Source organism: Taeniopygia guttata, chromosome 7 (assembly GCF_048771995.1).
Source record: "Taeniopygia guttata chromosome 7, bTaeGut7.mat, whole genome shotgun sequence".
Taxonomy (NCBI): Eukaryota; Metazoa; Chordata; class Aves; order Passeriformes; family Estrildidae; genus Taeniopygia; species Taeniopygia guttata.
Genome location: NC_133032.1, coordinates 17,785,169 through 17,808,302, shown reverse-complemented (window position 1 = coordinate 17,808,302; position 23,134 = coordinate 17,785,169). Strand labels below are relative to the sequence as shown.

Genomic DNA, 23,134 nt, shown 5'->3' with positions numbered 1-23,134 from the left:
GAACAACCAAGTTCATGTTTTTGTTGTGAGAGAATGAGGTATTGGTAACTATGCGAACAGGGCTGATAGGAAGCTTTGAGGTGACACTTGTTACAAAATTAATCAAATATCTTATGTCTATCATTCATTTCAATCATGGCAGGTGACACTTCCTGCCAGAATTATGGAGTATATTTACAACACCATTGCTTAAAAGACACAGTCCACGTAAGGCTTGCTTCTTCATATAGCCCATCCAATTTAAAATTCAAAAGATAAGTAGAATGCTGGATGTCAATTATCTAAAAAAGCAATCAGAGCAATCACCTTTGAGCTGATTTGGCATAGTTCAGAAGTCCAGAGCCCAGAAACCACAGCCAGACACGGGACAACTCACCCCACCCATCCCTTCCTCCTTCCTCCCCACCCTCTTCTCACAGGACTGAAATTCTCACCTCCACTGCTGCCACCCCCGCAACAATGCAAGAAAGGGGTACCATTGTGTCTTCCTCTGATGACAAGTATGGGAAGTGACTGTGCATGAAATACAATGGGAAGGCATAGGAGAAGGGAGAGAGGAGGTTTTTTGTTTATTCCTAGAGTTTATTGGTTTAGGTGTGATTTTCACTCTTGCTCTCCCTTCCTCTTTGCCCTGCCAGCTAAGGCCACCGTCAGCTGGACACATGACACACATTGGGCAGCAAATCACCCTGTCAGAGCTCCATCACAATGCTCTCCTCTTCCCCTACAGCTTCCTCCCAGAGAAACACATATGAGCAAACACATACACTCATTAAAAATGAGTTACAACTTGAAGTAAATCATATCCAGATTGCAGTTTCTGAGATCAGAGGCAAGAATGAAATTACTTATGCCAAGACTCAAATAGTTCACAATTTACGTCGCCACATGAGGAACACTATTTTCAGATGGCACAGTCCAGGCTTCATTTGAAGAAGATATATTCATGATTAGCTTTTAATAAAGAACAAGCCATTCCAAGCCATCTCTTATTCAGCAGCACTTCTAAAGGCACTCACACAACATACTGTTAGCAAGAAGGAGTGAAATGCATTTTCTGTTTTCATTTTTATGTTATTTCATGAGCATACAACGGACAGTATGTGATGACAACTAAAGAGTTATTCTCTACTTTACTGCAGGAACACATTTTAAAATTAAAACCCATGAAGAAATCTACAGAATAATTCAGTTTTCATATCAAACAGCTGCAGTCCCTGTAACTGAAATAGTGTGTCTAAGGTTATAAATGAAAACTGTTCAGTATCATTGCTTGAGTGACAGATTAAATTCCTAATCCAGTTATGGTAATGGCCACATGTGTAGTTTAACATAAATTAAGATCTTAATTATATTTGTGACTATTTTAAACAAAATAACAAATTCCTCTGTACCTGTGAATGTAATTTATAGCAAAGCCACGTTCATTCTCCAAAACAATCTATTTTATACTGCATCATGGCACTGGCTCTAATGGTATAATGTAATTCTTGCTGTAGAATGCAGAAAGAGTGGATTCACTGGTAGCACAGAGGTTTTGAAGATAAATGAGGATTCTATTCATTCAGAGGTAATTTCATCTTAGAACTATATGAAAGATGTTTCACTCACAAACCGTACCTGTATAGCTTGGGATTTAAGCATGTTTTCAGAAACAACACAACGTTGCAAAATGGATTATGTTGATACTGCATTTCTCATCATGAAGAATTCCAGCTTTTGTTCTCTTTTTAAAAAGAGGAATTGGCAGATTTTCATTTCAGTACCAAGCTTTTGTTTTGAAAACTGCAGCAACAAGTTCAAATTTCTGCCAATGTTTTGTCTAGAGAAAAACCAAACCACAATTCATACACACACACAGAGAAAAAAAATCACAAATCTGTCAAGGGCAATTAATCATGTATGATTTACACATTTATTTGATTACTTGTTGAAATAAATAAGCAATTGGTCTGTATAACATAATTGTAAATTGCCCAAACTTCCTTCTGTCATTCAGGTCTAAGAACAGGCAATTTTAAAAGCACTTCCCTGGAATATGTTAAGACCACTTACAAGGACATAGACTGCACAAGCAATTAATATATATCTTAACTAAATGACCTGCAGGCTCTCTAACCTCAGGACAGCTGTCAGAATTTCCAGAATTCTGAACATTTTAGACAGCCTTTTAAGCAAGACTATGAGACTAACTGCATAAAGATTCCAGAAGAACTTGTAATAAGAGAGGCAGTCTCAACATCTACATTCCTCTTCCTGACAAGTTGGAACAGTGCAAAAGATGCTTTGAGCTGCCATTTAAGGCAAGAGGCCTGGCAGAGTGCAGCTGTATTAACCCATTCCCTCCTACTTGGCCAGGCACTAAACAAAATGGCTTTTCCTGCACCAGGCATCAATAAGGAGACAGCCTGGACAGACCCTCTGCTTCAGACTGAAATATACTCTCCTATGGTAATTCTATTTTAATCTACTTCAAACTCCATTCTTCCCTCCTTAAACTTGTAGCATTGTTTTGTTATTGAGATATATTTGGGTTTTGGTTTTGATGGCTTTTTTTCACTGTGATAAGCCAGATAAACAGGAATGCTGTATAATGGTAGTTGCACAGTAAATACATGGAGAATGGTTTTAACCATGTATCATGTTACCCAGGAGGTATGTTTTCATTAACATTGATGGGAAGAGGGCTGAGGGTCTCACAAGAACAGAGCCTTCATTCTGTTACAATCTACTTTCAATAGCTGGATAATCATTAATGATTAGTATTTTCCCTTTATTTTGATTAATTTGCAGTGAAAATAACATTTCATTCAGTATCAAGGCTTTGCAGCCCAAGATCAAGTGGACTTTGCTGTATAATACACTACTTCACGTTAACAAACAAGAAGTGCAAACACCAAGATACACCAGAGATAATGCACTTGCTACTTGAAGTTATGTTGTATTTTCAGAAAATACTAAGAATCTAAACACAGTAAAAGACAAAGAAATTGCTAAATTAGTCTGTTTCCAAAATAAACAATGAGCAGAATATTAATTTAAAACAAACAAATAAACAACTCTACCAGAATCAACAGAGAAGTTCCTCAAGATGAGCGAGTTTTGGTTGATTTTGAACTACTATAGGCATCAGCACAGTTACTCAGCAATTCCCAGAAGACTCTATCATTCCTTCTCTCATCTGACATGTGGCTGGACAAGAGTCCAGATTTTACTGCACAATGAGAAGTTGTAAGTCAAATCCTTATTAAAACAGCCAGACTCAACCAACTTCCTATATTCAACCTGCAGCCCTCTCTACTCATCAATTACATCTGCAGTGAGAGTAGCTTGCTCTGCTGTCTGCTTCATCTGCTCCATTAACAAGCAGTACCTGAAATGCCATCTGTGTTACAGGACTGGCAACTTTGAAACAGTCAAGTTTTACTCTGACTATTACTTACTATGGCACTGGATTGTATGTGTTATTTTAGATACCAGCGTGTATGTTCCTCTGAGACCTGAGAGCAGCTTTACAAAGAGGTGCTACAAGGAGATGTTATAAAATACCTGAAAGTCTGGCTGCGGCACATTAAATGTCTTGCTGTTAAACCACATTTCTTAAAGATTTGATGCTGGCTGATTCCACATGCTCTTTCTAATCAAATTTCTGATGTTTTCACCACATGAAAGTTCAACAACCACAAACAAGGTATGTAGCTGCTCTGGTGATATTGATGTGCCCTAAATCAGTAAGAGGGGGGAAAACAGTGACAGTAGTAGGAAAGCAGTCCCAGGTACCAGCTCCTATTTCTCCTCCTATCCCTCATTCCCAAATATTCCTTTGAAAAACACACACATCCCCCAGTGCCCACCATCCCCTTAAAAAAAACCAAAACCAATAAACAGACAAACAAGCTCTCATCAAAATAAAAAGCAAATTCCTTATGCAAAACACACTGATGTATTTAAACCTCTCTGATCAACATATATTCTAGTATTGTTTCAAAATGGATCAAAGACACCAAGAATAGTTATCCTTTCCCTGTCACAACCATGTTACACAGATTCTTCAAAATTGATACAATTCCTCAATACACAATTATTCTATAAAGTTTAAGATCAGATATCTACCAGAGCCATATTTATAGTCATGGCTACTATCAGCTGTCCAGCTAGAGAATATTGAAGAAAAACAAGGACTTTTAATATATTATAGTTAATTTATCATCTAAGTGACATGTGTAGGATAACAATGTACTAGAAACAGTAAAGAAAAATGATGCATTAGAAAAGGAAATTTTAGGGTTATTTTGTTGGTGAGATGGGGGGGTGGGTTGTGTTTTAAATACAAGCCACATATACATGTATTGTTAGATGGGAAGAAATGAGATGAGAACCCCCAAAAATACAACTGTTGGGGTAAAAAGGAACACTGAGATCAATATAAAACATACTACTCAAACAAATAAACACTGCCCCATTTATTAGGTGTATCAGAGGTGATTCCTTTTTCCAGCAATGGATAAACCTAGCTTCTTCCTGTGATCGAATTCACTCTTAGAGCTATCTCCTAGAGTACCAGACTGGAAGGAAAAAAGTTAAGAGATCCTGGAAGTAGCTACTATGATCAAGTGATCCTGACGTTTTTACAAGTAACATCAGTTACAATCTCCAGGTGACTCATTTTTGGTAAATGATATACGACCTCTTTGGGCAGCCCTCAAAGACTGCTTGCTGAAACTTCTCTGAGCTAGACCACACCAGGAGAACAGTGCAACTCTCTGCTAAGCAAAGCAGCCACAAAATTGCCTTGAAGGACAAGAACCTTACAGACATCCTGCTCCCCACCACTCTGACTGCCAGGCCTTTGTTACTAACAGGGAAAACGTCCCCTTGAGATTTGGGGTTACTGAACCTTACAGGTTAATGAAGATTACATGAACTTCACAGCCACAGAGGTGCTATTAAGTCAATTAGAGGTGCAAGTTTGTCAATTATATGGACTATTTCTAAAAATCACATTGGAGCTCCAGTCAGTACACATGATGAAATTGAGAAAACCTACCAGAGACATGGAAGGACGTGATGCTCATAGCAGGAAGCAAATATGCCCTGGGTTTAAGCATATTTGGGCATAGTATTAGCTATGAGAATTTAATGACTGGCAAACATCATGCAAGATGCTACAAGACAAACATGCATAGCAAGTAACAAAAGGCACGAACCATGCACAGTTTCCAGAGTAAATAGGCAAGCAGATATTCTACACAGACCAATATAAACAGGAATACAAGGAGCAGCATTCTACATAGGACTTTCAAAATCTTCAAATCATTTAGGCTCTGGCACTTCAATGACAACATAAAGCAAATCAGAGGCAGGAAGTAAGTAATTCGTTTTGGCAGAAATAGTTCTTAAATTAATCTTTTCAATAAATATATTACATAAAATGACATTAACATCTTTAGTTTAGAAAATATGATATTTTACCTGAACAGCAAGGGAAGATGCATTATCAGAAAGCAAAATTTGTTCCTCTGTTGAAAGAAAAAAAAAAAGAAGAAAAAAATAAACCATACAATTACAAAAAAAACAGTGCCCATTTAGCTACTGACCTGTAACTGTAAACCATACTAGGCTGCATTTCTTATGCATAAGGAGCATAAGAAGGAGCACATATATAATTATTATGCAGCTGGACTAGAAAATCTATAATATGAATATTAAAAAACAGGAAGAAAATACCAGGAATTTTTCTCCCACAAATGCAATTGCACTTACCATATATTACCACCAATGTTCAATAAAAAACACTACAAGAAAAAAAACCCAAATGCCTGACTTTTATGCCAATTACTCTCCTTCTAATCAAAGTTAAATAAAATCGCATCTTCATACCTCCTCTGGCTAAAATGTAGAAGTATTCAGAAACCTATAAAAGCAGCTTGCAGCTAATATTGCACACTGTGTCTAGGTCTGTCACGCAAAAGAAAGATGACAAGTTCACTGCAATAAAAATTCCATGCTTAGAAGACTAGAGCTGCTACCTATTAGTCTTCATTACTTTGCAGTCTTCTGACAACTGTAGCAGGCTGCTGAGCCCCAAATGGGGGCCATAATGTGATCTGATGATATATGAAGAGCTGCTAAAGGGAGAGTGAACCATCCTAGCCTATACATTTTAACAGTTCCTTTTTACTGAGAGCCCACTTTACCACAAGACTTCAAAAATCTGCTGCCTCAGCTATTGGTGCAGTAAATCTGCCAACTGTGCCTGCAACCAAATCATTTTACACTGGCTACAGCCGCCAATATAATGAGTCAATAATAAACCAAGGACCTTATAGGCCATGAATAGCTGGTTTATATTGGCAGATGCAAGCATAACTAAAACCTCTGACCAAACAAAAAAAAACCACAAAGGACTATTTTAACAGTTTCTGTGTTTCCTTGCAATTAATTATCTTAGTGCATATTTAATGTGTTTTCTAAAAATAAAGTAATTATTAATTGCCAAAAACAGTGTACCTACCCTTCAGTTGCTGATACAATGCAGCATTTTCAGGCCAAGGCTCTGCGGCTGTGGAAAGAGAAGAAATTAATTAAGCAAGCTGAATACCAATGTGCTTATAAATGCTAATGGAGCACAAATGTTACCCAGAGCAAGAACTCAGACTGCAAAGATAATGATGCAGTATTTAGCCTGCTCTGAAAATGTCCCACTGACACGCCCTCCTCTTGTACTTCTCTGCTGCTCACAGAGGGACATCATGGAGAAGAAAGTCCCAGAATGTAATGTTGCAAGAAGAGCTAAAATTCAAGCTATGTTACAGAATAGCCTTGAAATTCTGAAGCAACTGATGCCGCTATTTTTCCTCCACCATAAAGATATCCTTATGCACATTCCCATCCTAATTCTGGCCACTCCCAAGAGCAACTACTGATTAAGGTACTAAACGAATAATTCTGGAGAGGAGAGAACAAGACGCAGAGGAAAGAAGCACAAACCTCCAATATGTGAAGAATGCTTTAGGAAAATGGAAAAGCTTTCTGCCTTTTCAAGTTGTGTCCTTACAATCCTATGTAATACCCACAGAGCCAGGAACCTGGGCATGTCAGAACTCTGCCCACCAGGATGACCAGAGCTGCCTATAGCTTTAAGTTATGTACTGCTCAACCCTAAAATGGGAATGTCAATATGCATTGAAGAAACTGAATCATCAGTTCAAAACAGTTGAGCAGTTGTTAAAAAAATGAGGCAAGGAAATAAAAGACAATCACATCCTCCAGTTGAGAACCATTGCATGTAATCACTCATACACCATATGAATGTAAGAGAAGGTGAAAATAATAATCAGTACCAATTTACTGTTAATGGTAGCATTAAGGTAACAGTTCATCACATTTTTTGTATTCATTACATTCCTTGTTAATGTCTGATTAAAAATCTGTTTTTAAATATCAGTTCAAACCTTGCATTCTGCCCAAAATAGCCTTTTGTAAACAAAGTTTATGTTCTAATCATGTAAATTATTTAAAGCAATAATGTATATAAATAGCTATGTGTGGATCAAGCATAAATATGTCACTGGCTTAAATAAGGTTTTGCATCTTTGCCTTTAGAACTCAAACAGAAAAAGTGAAGAATTTTCTATTATTCCTTTTGGATACTCACGAAATATTAACTTTTATGGAAGTCACACAGAATGTAAAGCTTAAAACACTGTACACAGTTTTGTGAAGGTCACTGCCTCTAACATTAAGGCATAGAGCCTATCAGAGTGATACTAGTATGGGCATGAGAAAGCAACTAATCACATTTAAGTGTCATGGAAAAATGTTTTATGTTTTATTGTAGCAGATATTGGTTTTACACCCCGTCATTAAAGTTTTGCCCTGAAGTAAAAATTCTTAGGTGGAAGTACATTTACATCTTTAAATAAAGAGAATCTAAGATAGAGTCTGCAGTACTACCTTAAGCATTTAAAATAATTTATCGAATGTACATTTCTTCAAGTACACTTAAGTCTTGCAGGAGCAAATGGAAGGAGGAAATTAAGAATGTTATTACTATATTTTAGCAAACTTATCAGTTCTGGACTCTGAGACACTTACAGAAGTAACTAAGTAACAAAGTTACAATGATCTTGTAAATGCTCCAGCCAAACAGTGAAAACATCCCTTTTACATGCCCAAAAGGGTACAGAGAACTTCAATTGCATGGGCCCAGTCCTACTGAAACTTTTTGCCTGATCCTCTTCTGACTGAAATGTCAGCTTTATAACTAATTCTTAGATTTCAGCCTAAACTGGAAGTCACTTATTTTTTACACAAGCACATAATTGAAATATTTCTGGACTACAAAAATCAAGCAAACTTTTCCTTCTCAAACAAAAGAGCTAGGTACATTCCAAGAAATTCAGATTCTAATTCCAGTCTGATTTTGGCACTAAGCTATATGCAGCCATGGAGATACAGAAATAATTCACACACACACACACACACCAGCTTCTTGGCACACAGAATCCAAAACCACACTGCTGCTAAGGCATGATATATCCATGCTATAAACTAAAATACAAGTAGATTATACACACACAGTTTAGTTGTGTACTAATATATGTTTCTGACAAGTAAATTAAACAAGGAAAAATAGCCAAATTAAAATCTCAGCCTTCACTATGAGTACACCTGGAACTCCAAATTTCAGCTGTTGTAAGAAAATGAATACACCCTGTACTTGGCACCTGACAGTCTCCAGAGTGAAGTCACAACTCTGACCATGTCTGGATGAGGTAGACACATGCTCACAAGCCTTAAACCAAAGTCTTCAGTTCTTTGTATGGAAAGCATACAAACTGATTTCACTGCTTCTATAAAGACTGGATTTTAAAATTATCAGTTTCACATTAAGATTCACATGTTATTACCTATATCCTAGAAAATAAACAAATTCTTCAGTATGCATTCAGAATTTCATGCAGATCATGTTCCGCAATACCAGTGGTACAAACACCTGTGCAATGCTCTGGAAATCAAATCATTAAATACCCATTCCTTATCTGTCCCATACCTTACAACTTCTACTCATTCTCCCTCTTCCGAGATGTCTAGAATATGAAACATTTATTTCTGAAGAAGAGAGAAGTTTAAGTAAGAGGTCCAGGCTCATCAGGTACAAGGTAAATTCAAGTACGAGCTCCCCTGCTGCCTTAGCTAGTTCCAAGGTGCAAACATGCAGCTAAGGGAGACCAGAGCCCTGCTGGAGAAGAGAGGACATGGCATCACTGAGGGCTTGTCACATATCTCCACAAGAGGAGAAAGTGTGTAACATCTTTAATGTGCAGCAATGACTCTTGCCTTATGAATGTAGGTGAAGACATAATTTGTAGAATAATAGGCACTAATATTACACGCTGCTTCAGTTCTGTCATATTTCCAATCCATCAAGTTGATTAATGCTATAATAACTCCTCACAAACTTATCATTTGTGCACTAATGAAGTCAAATCCAGTTTATCCTTCGGCAACTATAATCTTCTGGTCTGTAGATGTTCATTTCCCTGCTAACCACGGCTACTGTGGCACTCAGTATATAAAGAGAAAATTAACAAATGTGATGTCAATTCAGCTTCAGAAGCTTTCAACACAGAATCACATTTATGTGTTAGATCCTACGCAACAGACATTTTTATCATTACTTGCACACAGGATGAAATAACTGCCTGGAAGCATGCCTTACAGGAATAGCTTCTCTACATTTCTTAGGAATAAGGAACTATTTCATTCTTCCTTCTGCCTCCATAATCAGAGGAATTACTATTGTGTGGTTTTCAATGGGTCTGTCTCGCAGGCTTGCAGTCTTTAGTAAAAATTGTTTTCCCACCCTACCAAAACTTTTCCCATGATTAACAAATTCAAATATTTAGTCTTTCATGTGGATTTTCTGTTGTTCAGGACAATCAAATCTCATACTCTTTTTTCCCTACTTCTCTACCATGCTGCTTGTTGATTAAAACAATAATGCCAGTTATAGGAAACAGCCTATGGGAAACAATCTGTGGAACTACTCCCCCCTTCTACCCCCCCTCCACTAACAATATCTGAAAAGGGCTTGAGTTCAAAAGTAACAGGGAAATCAGAATTAAAAGGATGTGGATACAGAAAACATCACTACATAAGCCTTGTTATCCCGGGTGCTGAGAATTCAGCAGACACAGCACCCCAACAAATGGGGAAGTCAAACAGCAAGCAAACCTACACCAAAACTTCTTTGGTTTTGTGGATGACTAAAAATGCATAAAAATTTCATTAAGCTCAATGTATTTGTTAGTCTAAGTGTTTTACTTATTAACAGTTTAGCATAGAAAATGCTAAAGATTTCAAAGTGATAACAGGGTTCTTAGTTGTCAAATTAGAAGAAAATTCTGTGAACTGGTGCGTTGCACATTCCCAGTAGAGTTTTAATACTCAGGTTTGTAAATATTGAAACAGATTCCTAACTCCTCACCTGTCACATCAGAGAATGACTTAGAAAAAACGTAATTTTTACTCTTAAAAAAGAACTTCCAAAGCAAAGAATGAGTCATGACAGTCACATCACATTCTCTGCCACTGAAGGTGTATTGCATTAGGTGCAATTTTCAGATATTCACATTGTGTGAAATGTTTTACTTGAGCAACACTAACACCAGAGAGAGACATTCAAATAACAATTTGATTTCAATGTTTCCAGATGTTTCAGACTGACATTTCAATAATACGACTTTATCTACCCAAATACTTTTGGGACAGTAAGAGAAAAGAATGCATATATGCTGTAAGAGGACATACTCAAGAGCACTGAACCCCACTACCAGTAGGGGATCAGCAACTCACCTGAAGCCTACATAGCTCCAACTAAAGCTCTCAAAACAGGACATACTTCACTTGCACATTGGTGAACCTTAATTCCAAGAATGACAGGCTGCATTAACATTCCCGCAGTGAACTCTGTTCAAGAGGAAGCACCATATCTCTAAGATGCTCTACAGTCCCTCAGCCCCACCAATTCCTTTTGCAGGCTGTTCGGAATTGTTTATGAGTTCACTAAATTTGGTTTCAACTTCTACACTCCGAATTACTGGGAAACTCTTCATCCTGTGTCAGCGCTGTCAGGATGTATGGGGGAAACAAACATTTTTATCCATCTTCCCCAAGCAGCTTCAGGATGATGAAAGAGAGGTAATGAAATAAATGGTTTACAGTTATTACTTTAGTCCTCTTGGTTAAAAAATAAGGCTCTGACTGTGAAAATGAGAAGACAAAACACTTTGCATGTTAAATTGTGGAAAATGCTAAACAACAATTTAGCCACTTCAGTAGTCTAGTATGAATAGCCAGTTTCAGCAGTACCGTAGGCAGGGTGATTTACCCTGTAGTCTGCCACTAGTTTAGCTTGCTGGCAAGCTGTGGTATTCTTGAATACCAGCCACAGACAAAAACCAGAGAACTCTAGATCCAGGCATCAAGATGTTCCCTCCTGAATGAGAAATAAAGTCATCAACAAGTTAAAAGTATTTTAGGAAAACACTCAACTTGAAATGAGGCTGTTCCCAGCTCTCAGCAATATCATAGAATTCTGTTGGGACAAAAATATTTTTGGAAGGCAATGCAGATAGAAATATCTTTCTGTTACAAAAGTAGCCCATGCCTAATAGGAAACAAGGCTAATAAACAGTGAATCAAGAAAATTTCTGCCCCAAATCTCCTCTGAACCAAAATTTACTATATTCTCAGTTTGTCACCAATTTATTCTATGATACCTTCTGTTTCTGTAAATGCAGTATTCAGTTGACTAACAATCTCTTCCATACAGTTCACTGTGTGCTGTTGTGTAGGCAAGGCTAGGACCTGGCCTGGGAATATTTGCCCTTCTTTAATACAGCAATTTCATGAAATGTTATGAAGTTGTCATGGATCATATAAAAATAAATACTACTTCTTCTCTACAATCACCACATTTGCATGGATCGCTTTCCTTTTTGTAACATTTTTCTTAAACATTTTGATACTAAACTTCCATAAAAAAGGAAGAAAGCTATAACATGTGTATTTACCTGTTTGGTTCACATAGCATTAAAGGCATGCTATAAGAGCCAAGAGGCAAGATATCCTCTATTAAAAACAAGCAAACAAAAATACTTGGCATTAATCTGAATCACTGTATTGCTGTATTACATCTGGAGAGATTAACTTACACATTATTTTCATACAGTTTCCTTTAGCCTCTCCCTAGGTACAGATTTGATTAAAATATAATGAGAATTCTCCAAACTGCTTTTTCACAAGAGTAAAAACACTAAAAAGAAATTCAGTCTTACATCTGGGCAACATCTATATCCAACAGTATTACTTACAAGTCTCTAAACATCATGGAGCAAATCACAACAATCAGCAGGAAAAGTTACTCTTTTTGGTTTCCAAAGACTGGTGATATGGTGGGGACCTGCTGCTCAATACCTAAGAATCACAGAATATTCTGAGTTGGAAGGCACCACAATTTTCTAAATGTAGTAATCAGAAGAAAAATACATGGAAAGCTATTCTCCAGACTGCAGAAAGAAGGAGGATTATAATACACTTGATGTTAAAATGCATCAAAACAGAAGCAGTTCATACTCTTTTAACACAAATCTGTCTTTTCAAGTAGCAACACATCGTTTAAAAAGAAAATTCCAGGATTCTAGTATTCAAGAAATAAGTGGAGGGGTACATTTTGATTAATACAGTGAAGCTGCAGCCACTTTGGAACCAAAGCAGTTAAATGTCTATATCCCATACATTAAGAGTGATCAATAAAGGAAGTACAAGAAAGTTGTGAATAAGCTTCCTTAAGACCTACCAGTTCAACCCACCCACACTGAGTGCACATCAATTTCATGTAACTGCCCGATCCTGTAAACTAACAAGGGCCAAGAAAAAATGAAAGCATCAGCAACTCCCTGGCCTGCTGACAAAGGACCAAAACTTCCTAGTGTTTCATATTGCCTTTCCAAATGGAAGCCAACTTTCACACTAGTTAAACACTACACATTAAATCATGTATCATGATTTGTTTAAATCTGTCCCTGGCCTCCTTTGTAGAGATATTACAATTCAGATAAAACATGACTGTCCAGTAATTATTGATTGAGCAGATATTCAACGTAAAGACTCAATCTCAGCAGCAATTCTCAAACTTGAGTTTCCTGTAGCTGTACCACTATGATAGTCAGCATGAGACATTACTGCAGCAGCCATTTAACATGACATAATCTGCTTCTTCACCCTCCAAGAAAGCTATTAATTGCAGGTATTTAAGCATTAGTCCAATTCTGTTACTGTCTTTGAGCTGACTTTCAAGAGTGTACACATATGTGGTTCAATCCTCTAGGGTGCTCAACACTCTTGCTGCTTGGGCAGGCCACAGGAGGGAGATCCTGTCAGGAGACGAGGCCAAAAAATCTCAACAAAATCAAGTCCATAAATAAAAGTTGTTCCTAAATCAACATCTGGATTTCTTCAGAAAAATCAGAGAGTGTGCCAGCTAAATGATCTCAAAAGATTTATTTATAAAGTCTTGACAAGCTGGAGTTATTTTACTTATTTCTGATATTCAGCATAAATGCTCCATCTCAAAGAAGCTCAGTAATTCTTAAAATTAGCTTTTCATAGATTTCCAAATCAATCCCTTCCCTTTGTGCTACCTAATTCCCTTACTCCTATTTGGTCCTGACCCAAGAAGTCAAACCAAGCACAGGAGCTGTGAAGAGCAGGACAGTGGAGGCATGATACTTACTAATGCCTTATTGGACCGGAACATTTCTTAGCTATGATACATACATTAGCAGATATGTACATTTTAAAATCAGTCCTTTGAAAGCTCTCCTAGATTGCAGCCCCTCTTTTCTGTGGTAGTCTGAACTCTTCCTCCCCTAAAGGGCAGGCAGTCTGACCACCACTTCTGCAGAGTGCCCCAAGGAGTTCCCTGCTTTCTCATTCACTGCACCCCTGCTCTGGCCCACAACACAGATCCTACACATCTGTCCCACCAGACAGGACCTCAGTATCCCATACCTGCTCCAAAAGCTGCTTCCCACACACAATTCCACCTCACCCAGCCCTGGTCCCTCTGGCCTTTCATTAAGGCTCCCCTTCATTGTCTCATTCCCTAGCCTGCCCACAGCCTCCAGCACAGCAGCACCAGTCTTGCAAAGGTGCAAGATGAGCGAGCTCCCTAGGCAGGAGAGCTCTGCAGGGTAGAAAGGCAGACAGCACTGATGCAGCCAAGTGTTGCTGCTAGCAAGGGGGAAGATGCTGCTTTAGGGCTCCAAGCCTTTAAGTCAGCCCACAGCAGATAATGGTATTTGCCACAGCACCTCTCATGCTGTTCCTCACCTCTGGGAAACACTGCAGACTCCCTGCTTCAAAACCTGAAAACATTTATCCTGTTCTCTTAATCATACCCTCACAATCTCCCTCATTTCTTTTCCAAGGCTTTCAAATAGAATACACCAATGCATCCAGAGTTTCTCCAATACTGCATTCAAATGCAAAAAAAAAAAACCACACACGCAGTTGAGCTTTAGAAGTTCTTGCTAGAAATGCAAACATTACATTGGCTTCACTGTCATTATACCACAGCTAGAAGGCAGAACTGTTAAAAATTCCCATCTCTCAGCATTTTTACTTTCTAATTTGGTATGAGTATGTACAAACCAATTTTTTTAGTTGAGCTCCCATCCTCCCCAATGAGACTTGTCCTGCCTTCTTTGCAGCATCATTGGAATTTTTTCCTTTGATGTTTCCAATACTTCCTGAGCATTCCATGGGTTTTATTACTACATAAAACTTCTTATAGTTTGTGTTAAAACGTCCATGTTCATGTGATATCTATGTCATCTTCTTAACAACTGAAGACCAGAATGTAAAGGTAATAATCATAAAAATTTGAGAGTATGGTGTGTACTTTTTCTCTGTCCTCACCATGGCTTGCATGCAGCTGCAGTTTCTCACTCACTTTCAAAAGAGACAGCTGAAAATGCCCAGCAGCGTACAACATGTGATGCCTCTTCAACTAGAGCAAAGAACAGCAACCAAGCTCTTGCATTTATTCTTGTTTTGAAAATAAAGGTGACTCACCTGATCCTGTTCTCTACAGAAACAGACCAGGTTAATGCCTGAGGACAGTCCGAGAACAGAGCATCCAAAGACCAGAGAGAAAAAAAGGAGTGAGAAAGAGAAGGAAAAACTGATTGCTCTCCAAAGTTGTTCTTACTATTTGCTATTTTTTTCTATGACCTCTTGAGCTGAGGCTCCAAAACAGCACTCTCATCCAAACCACTTGTATCAGCCAATGAAAGTCTACTTGAAATTCAAACTGGACAATATCAAAATAGGTGCTACGTTTGGTTTACTAATTTTGATACCATTATTTCTAGAGCAATCTCATTTATGGAATGAGAAAAGAAGACATCACTTTAGCAGAAAACATGTAACAATAAAATGCTGATTAGAGAAAGGCTGCTTAGTCTTAATAGAGACAGAAACAATCATAGAAGCATGCTTTATTATAAACTGTAATTATGCTGCTGCTAAAAAACAAGAAATAACAATATTTCAAAATGAAATATGTACTATACTGCAATAATTGTGAAAGTAATGTTTTCCCCGACCCAAAAAAATAGATTGGATAAGCAATCCACTCAAAGAATTGGTTAAAACCAAGTCATGAAACATGTCTGAGCATAAATTGGCAGGAGTGACATAAAAAACTTGCTTATTGAAACTGAACAGGAGTTAAAAGAGATTCCTTTCAGCTTGATTACCAAATGAAAAGCACACGTGTAAAAAACACTGTTTGTCATGTAGTCTGACAAATTAGCTATTTTCAAATAAACTTTAATTTTTCATTACAAGAACTTCTGCAGCAGGTTTAAACAATCTCTGCTGCCAACAACCTATTTTAAGCAAGAATAGCTTAAAATTTTTTTTCACCTCACACATGGAGGAAGTACTAACATTTACCTATGTGCATTTTGATGCACAAAATGCATACTCAGTTTAAATATCGTGTCTTTATGTATGGGAACAATTTAGGTGGTCAGGTTTTGTTCCCAATGAATTTTTTCTCACTCAGATTGAAGCTTGTCTCAATACATAAAACATGCATGTCAAAGATTTATTTGTACTCCAGCATGCCACACTGGAGGCAGACTCACTATGAACATAAAATACCTTAAGGCAGAAAGGCACCTGCTTTTCACACTGCATTCATTTCCCTTAGTATTAAAACCAGCCTAAGACTCTTGGACATAACAGCAATAAACAGAAGTAGTTTTCCAGAGATCAAAGGACAAGCAACAATAATTATTTTCTCTCTTTTGATCACTGACCTAAAACTAATGTATTTTTTGGGGGCGGGGGGGGGAAATAAAGCATATTGAGTAATTTAGTGATCAATTAAATGTATGTTCAACAATCGTTTAGAGATTATTTGAGCAGTCAGCTTCCCAAAACTACTAGAGTTAGAAAGATTAATGTTGTAGACCACTTGAAAGCTGGCACTCTAATTCTTCTTACAGTATAAACATTCATTTCCTACCCCGTTAATATGTGATTGATGCTGAGCTATTCTAAATAAATTCTCTACCATATTATTCAATTAATATTTTCTACAGTTTAGAAATGGATGATTTAAACTGTGATGCTTCTTTTTCATGAATGCTTGCAACTCATGAAGCTATGGAAATATTTATTATTCCTTGAGACATAATATCAACCTCTTCATATTCCAGAATGAGCAAATGGCTGAATGCCACTAATGCAAGCATTACACTCCACACAGGTGATTCAGTCACAGCCTTGTGTTTAATTATTGATGCATTAGAGCAGCAGGCTGTGCCCAGTGTGGTCAGGTGAATGCATGCTGCTCAGGGAGGATGCTGAATTACTGCAGCACTGCAAGCAGGCTGAGAACTGATGGGCACAGAACCACTGAGGCTGGAAGGCACTTCTTGGATGTCCACAGCAAGACACAGCAGGTTGTCCATCTCCACTCTCCTCCAGGGACGGAGACTCCACAACTGCACTGAGCAATCTGCTCCAATGTTAAATCATCCTCACACTGAAAGGTTTTTTTACATTCAGATGGTGTTTTCTGTATTTCAGTTTGTGCTGAGATGGTGAAAGTGAATGCACAAGGCACAGGCAAAGTGAAGACAGGTAAATCCAAATACACACACAAGAAGTTGGTGTAAAAGGAAGTTCTGATCTTCTCTACTAAAACCCTCTCCTCAGCTTTTAAAACATTTCTAGAAAATAGATTATGCTGAGCTCATTGTCTTAAATACTTGTATGTAAGGACCCATGCATTACAGCTGTTAGATGTTAAGAGCAGCAGCAGTTGGTTGCAACTGCTATGAGAAAAGGACATCTTCATGAACAGGAACCCAATGACAGTTTAATAAAATTTCATTTTTAGGAACATGGAAAAAATTCTCAGCCATTCACAACCAGAGATACAGGATAAGATGTTATTAAAACAAGTGTCATTGTAAAGCAGTATTCTTTCCTTGCAGATACACCATTTTTCTTCCTCACAAGTATTTCTAGATTTGGGGGATATTTATATCTTCTTAGGACCAGAATTAAATACTCCCTATGTCTGTGTTAACATCTCAGGAAATCCAGATGTATGATGGCTATTGGCCAAGATCCTGGTTAACCTTCTTTAAATTTGAAAAATCTTTGAACAAATTGAGCAATGTTGCCATTACTTACTTTCAATCTGGACACGGTGCCTAACACAGACAAGCTACAAAGGTCATGACCCACTGGCAAAGGTATCTTTTATTTTTAAGGCAAATAACTGCTTTTAAAACTGTGAAACAACAGCTTTTTTAATAACACAGCAATAAGATGCCTACATACACTGTACTCTTGAATTTGTATTTGTAATTCCAGAAATAATAAGTATTAGCAAGCTGCCACTCTAGAATATTCATAAAGGTTACAGAGCAGAGAGGAGAATCAAGATTCGGACATGTACGCCATTATCCTTGTATTTCACAATATAAATAAAATATACTAAAGAGATGATAAAGGCAAGTAAATACCCTATTCTCCACATCCCAAGGACCCAGGGCTCTGGCCCTCAGTACATAAGTATGGCTTGTGCTAAAATCTAAGTATTAGCAATTGCCAACTCAACAGGCTAGCACAACTTTCAGGCTTGTCTATGGGAACCTCAACAGACCCAGACTGAAGACCCACCACCTTCACATGACCTACAAGTCAGGGTACACTCATAATAGAGACTCCAACTCAGATTCTTAATTTAAGGACTTTACCAAGTGGCAGAAGACCCTGCTGCTAAGACAAACTTCTAGCATACTCAACAGGTCAGTATTAATCAACACACTGCTTAGCAGCAAAAATTCCAGAACAGGGAATAAGAAGAAAGAAGAAATTGACCAAGGCACTTATTTTAACCATGCAACACACTAACTGGGCTTTGAACTTCCTAGCCAGGCACTATCTAAGGTTCATGTTTTGGCTTTCTCCTTAAGAGCATATTATTATAATTTTTTGCTAAATAGCTCCACAGTGACGCACACACTTCTGTTTTATCCCAAGGTCACGTCCAGCGCAGACGGCGCCGCTGCAGCGGCTCCCGGGAGCACGGACAGGGAGCAAAGGTCCCGTCAGACGCCCGAGCCTCCCCGCGGGGACACAGGGGACGGAGGGGACACGGGGGACGGAGGGGACACGGGGGACGGAGGGGACACGGGGGACGGAGGGGACACGGGGACACAGGGGACACGGGGGACGGAGGGGACACAGGGACACAGGGGACACGGGGGACGGAGGGGACACAGCGCGCAGCCGCGGGGCGCGGGCCGGGCACGACGCCGCACGGAGCTCTCCCACGCAGCGGGGCTCAACACCAGCTGCCACAATTACACACATGACGCGGTTCTTTGGGCCACTGAAGAAAATGAAGTGTCAAAGAAGAAGTTACGACACGAAAGTAGCGACGCGGCCCCAGCACAGCCGCGGTTAGGAGCCCGTAGATTGACCCGGTGGCCGCGCACGGCTGTGCTCGCGGAGGAGCCGTGCGGAGGGCCCTGTCCCCGACCCCCCCGCGGCCGCCCCCAGCCTGCCTCAGCCCCCTCCCCACGGCGCCGCGGCCCCATCCGAGGGTCAGCCCGGGGACTGAGGCCGCGGGATTGAGGCACAGCCCCGGCGTCCCGCCCGCCCCCGCCCCTCACCGGCCAGCTGAGTCACGAAGGCCTCGGCCACCAGCGACATGTCGCGGAGCGCGGCGGGCCGCGGCACGCACAGGAACTGGGCGCCGCGCCGCCGGCGGGGAGCGACTGCATCCGGGGCCGGGGCGGGGCCCCGCGGCTCCCCCGCCCGCGGGCGCAGCGCCGGGGCCGCGGGGCCTGCGTGCCCGGCGGTGGCGGCCGGAGCCGGAGGGATGCTCCGCGGGGAATTTCCGAGCGGCCCGGCCTGGGAGCGACAGTCGCTCCCTCTGTTAGCCCAGCCTGAGGGCAAACCCCGGGAACTCCCAGCGGGCAAACCCCGGGAGCTCCCAGCGGGGCACCGCCTGCTCAGCCTCTGCCCCGGGGCGCAAGGGAGCGGGACTCCGAATGCTTCCCAGTTGGGAGTCTTAATTCCAGAAGACAAACTCTGCTTTTTGGACGTACACCTTGCCTTTAAGCAACCATAAATTTCTTGGTCTTAATTCTAGAATATAAAGCCTGCCTAAGTGTTGGAAAATGCTATAAAATTATATACCCGGTATGTTGATTGCAGAGAAGATAAAGGATACGTGGATTACTTGTTTCATTATCTTGCAGTCCCTTTTGATCCTCATTTCTGTACCCACACTTTAATAAGAATTAGATTATCTCATTTTATCAAGTATGACTTGTTCTACTGTGAAGGACAGCACAACATTTCAGTCTTGTAAAATCTTAAATATTTTATGTACAGAGGACATAGGATATAAGCATGTTTGTAAAGTATGTGAAACTCCTCTGGTGACACTTACTATTGAATCATTCTTCACATGAATATATTGAATATATTCTTCACATGATAGTGGAAGCATGCTATTAGAGCAGTAGTAAAAGCAGAAGAGTCAGTAGATACATTGGAACAAAGGACTGAGGACTTAAAATAGTGAAGTTTAAGAGAACTGAATATTTTTAAGTGCTGATTAAAGCTTTGTTTCTAATTACAGCTGTAAGTTGAATAGCATTGAAATTACAGAAATTCTGAGCAGTCTTGAGAAGCTGAGTGGCTTTGCACTAAGAGATTGCAAGAGTCTAAATTAGGCTGGTTTGTGCTCTTTGAGTCCTTTCATCATCAGCAGTACTTAGAAGGCTAAAAACACAAGCCATGGGGCAAAAGGCTGATCTTGAACTAGGAATAAGCTAGGCCAAATCCATATATTAGCAGCCAGTTTAAAAAATTATGTTTCTTTGTAGAGCTCAGTTTGATACAAAGATGTCATCTGCAGAAATGGAGGCAGATAGTGCAAAATAAATCCCTCTGATTTCAGTGCAGAGAAGGATGAGTTTTCAAGGGAAACTGAAAGCAGAATTACACTGTCCCTTGGGCTTTGCATTTCAGAAGGTCAGCCCTCAATGAGGGGTGCTTACACGGGCACACCAAAAAGATGGAGTTCAGTTTTCTTGTAGCCCATCTTTCCACTGGGCTGCCTTTACCCTGTAAGGTATTAGTTGCTAGGGTTAAACTGATTGCAGGTGAAACAGGACTAGGACACATACACACATACATTACATTTGAAATAGTATGGAACTTGAATAGGATTCATATTCTGCCTAGGAAAAAGCATCTGGTTTTTTAGTTCCCTTAATATTATTTAGACAGCTTTTAACATCGCTTTTTCTCTGTTAATATTTTACAAAATGCATGGCTAACAATAGTGTATACCTTTATCTGTAGAATGAGTTCTTTGCTGATATAATTGTTAGGAATACTTTACAAAAGGCATTGTGAGATTACAACAAAATACTTTTCTTGTGCATTTTTTCAAGCTGTTTGCTTTGTAACACTATTGTTGGCCATTCAAATTGCAGTCTAGCTAGCCATATGGATGACAGTAGATAAGATTAAACGAATCACCAGAAAATTAAGGCATTTAAATTAGTTTCTCAAAAATTGAGAACGCTGCTAGGTGTCATGTGCAGTTCTCGTGTTCATGAAGCACATTATGGGCTAATTAAGGTGGATACAAGAGTATTGTACCAGTCCAACACTGATTGCAAATATTCCTCTTCAAAAAACTTGAGATGATAGAGGACACTGCAGAGTTGATCTGTGTTGCAGTATAACCTTTCTTCATCCCAGGACAGCAAGCTTGGGGCACATGCTGCTCAGCAGACCTCATCAGAGCACTTTCTCAGTGCACAGCTGGGCATGTCTGCCTAAAACACTGCTCTGCATTTCCACGGAGCAGGTCTCTGAGTTAGGCCTTTCCAAGACACAGGAGGAATGCTGACAGTCACAGATTCAATTAGCAATGGTTCTGTCAAAGAGAACTGTGCAGAAATTTTGCACATGGTTGAAGTGTCTGAAGACTCCTTGTGTGGTACAGCTGGAGTTTTGAGAAAAGGCCAAGAAATAGAGAGCCATGGGGGAAAAAAACAGCACTGAAATGCCTTCTCCTTGCCTGACCCACAGTCAGGCTGCCCCTCTCATGTAACTTAGGGTATCCTAGGGGCTGCTTAGCATTATGGTGCCTGTCAGTGTCTTTAAAGAGCTATTATGGCTGCTGGAAATCACTACAATGAAGGAAGACTTGAGTAAGTCCTTCCCTGCCAACACATCCAGTGCCAGGCAGCAGCAGGAGGGTGTTTTTAGCGTGTTTCATGCCAGAGGTTCTCTGTACACTAAACACCTGGCAAAGTACACAGACCAACAGAAACAGATGAATGTAGACTAGCATGATCAAATGGATCTAATAGGGTATTTGGTATACTTTTAAGGCAAGTGTTTGCCTATCAGCCATTTCATGCAATCCACTGTTCAGCATGAGGAATGGTGCCAAAACTACTCAAGCATGAGCCAAGTTTCAAATTTTTCAGTTACACACACAGTCCTGTGAGTTTACTAAAGAAATAGCATTATATGGAACCTGAATTCAAAACTGAGGCCAAACACAACTCTGAAGCTCCAATGCACTTCCTTGAAAAGTTGGTGTATATGTTTTGTGGTAGTGTCGTTGCTGGAGTAAGAAATAAAGTTTGGTTTATGAAAGTTCATATGAAAATGAATTGCCTGCTGCTGACAGTATTCTCTTATTTTCATAATCAGGTAGGCTCAAAAGGGTTTAATTGCTGTGTAAACAACATAAGGTATGATTTCTAGGAACATATGTCTATAAAAATACATATATATACATACTGTACTAACATTAATCACTTCACACTTAAGGAAGATACTGCATTCTTAATTCCAAATGAAAAAATGCTGATTAATTTTCCAGCAACCTACATGAAGATAGAAAGAGTTTATTAGAGTTTTAAGAGATACCAGAATAGCATTTCTGAAAGCAAACAGGGAATCACAAACTGTATGAATGCCATTAGATTAATCATTTTCTTCTCCTTTTCTCACCTCCTTTTCTGCATTCTTTTATTCAGCAGGGTGAGATTTTCAGGGGTGCCAGGCCTACTTTAGCACATCTGTCATTCCTGCAGCTGCACTGAGCAGGCATCAAAGCAGCTGTGCAGAAACCCAAACTTCACTATTTTATTTACTGAAGGTGTTACCAGCCCCCAGGCTCTTGCATATCCCTCTCATTCCCAGCAGCTGCTGAGGGATCTTGCTCTGTGCTCTGAAATAGCTAAGTCAGACCCTGATCTTCCCAGCTTTACCTGAGCTTTCCCAGAAGAGCTCTGCAGGTGGGCAGGACACAGCCTCTACAGCACATCCCAGTGCTCTCAGCCCAGGGCATCAGGCACTTCCACAGGGACAGGGACATCAGCTCATAGGTCAGAGTCTAAATACGGAGGAGCCATGGCCAGGCAAAGAGGGCAATGGCCTGGACTGAGCTCTGAATAGATCCACTGGGCCACTGGAGCAGAGGCTGTCCCAG

General features: G+C 39.7%; 1 protein-coding gene across 4 annotated transcripts in view; it reads right to left on the bottom strand.

The window, feature by feature from the left end:
• MTX2 (metaxin 2) overlaps positions 1-19,341 on the bottom strand; it is a 29,688-nt gene extending 10,347 nt beyond the window's left edge. Inside the window, exons 1-4 of one of the 4 annotated variants that reach the window (XM_032749301.3) lie at positions 6,515-6,550; positions 5,473-5,519; positions 3,550-3,723; positions 1,621-1,822 (exon numbers count right to left, since the gene is read on the bottom strand). In XM_032749301.3, the coding sequence (XP_032605192.1) occupies positions 1,621-1,644 (24 nt within the window). In that variant the 5' untranslated portion in view covers positions 1,645-1,822; positions 3,550-3,723; positions 5,473-5,519; positions 6,515-6,550. 4 annotated transcript variants of the gene reach the window in all.
• Positions 19,342-23,134: the final 3,793 nt, after the last annotated feature.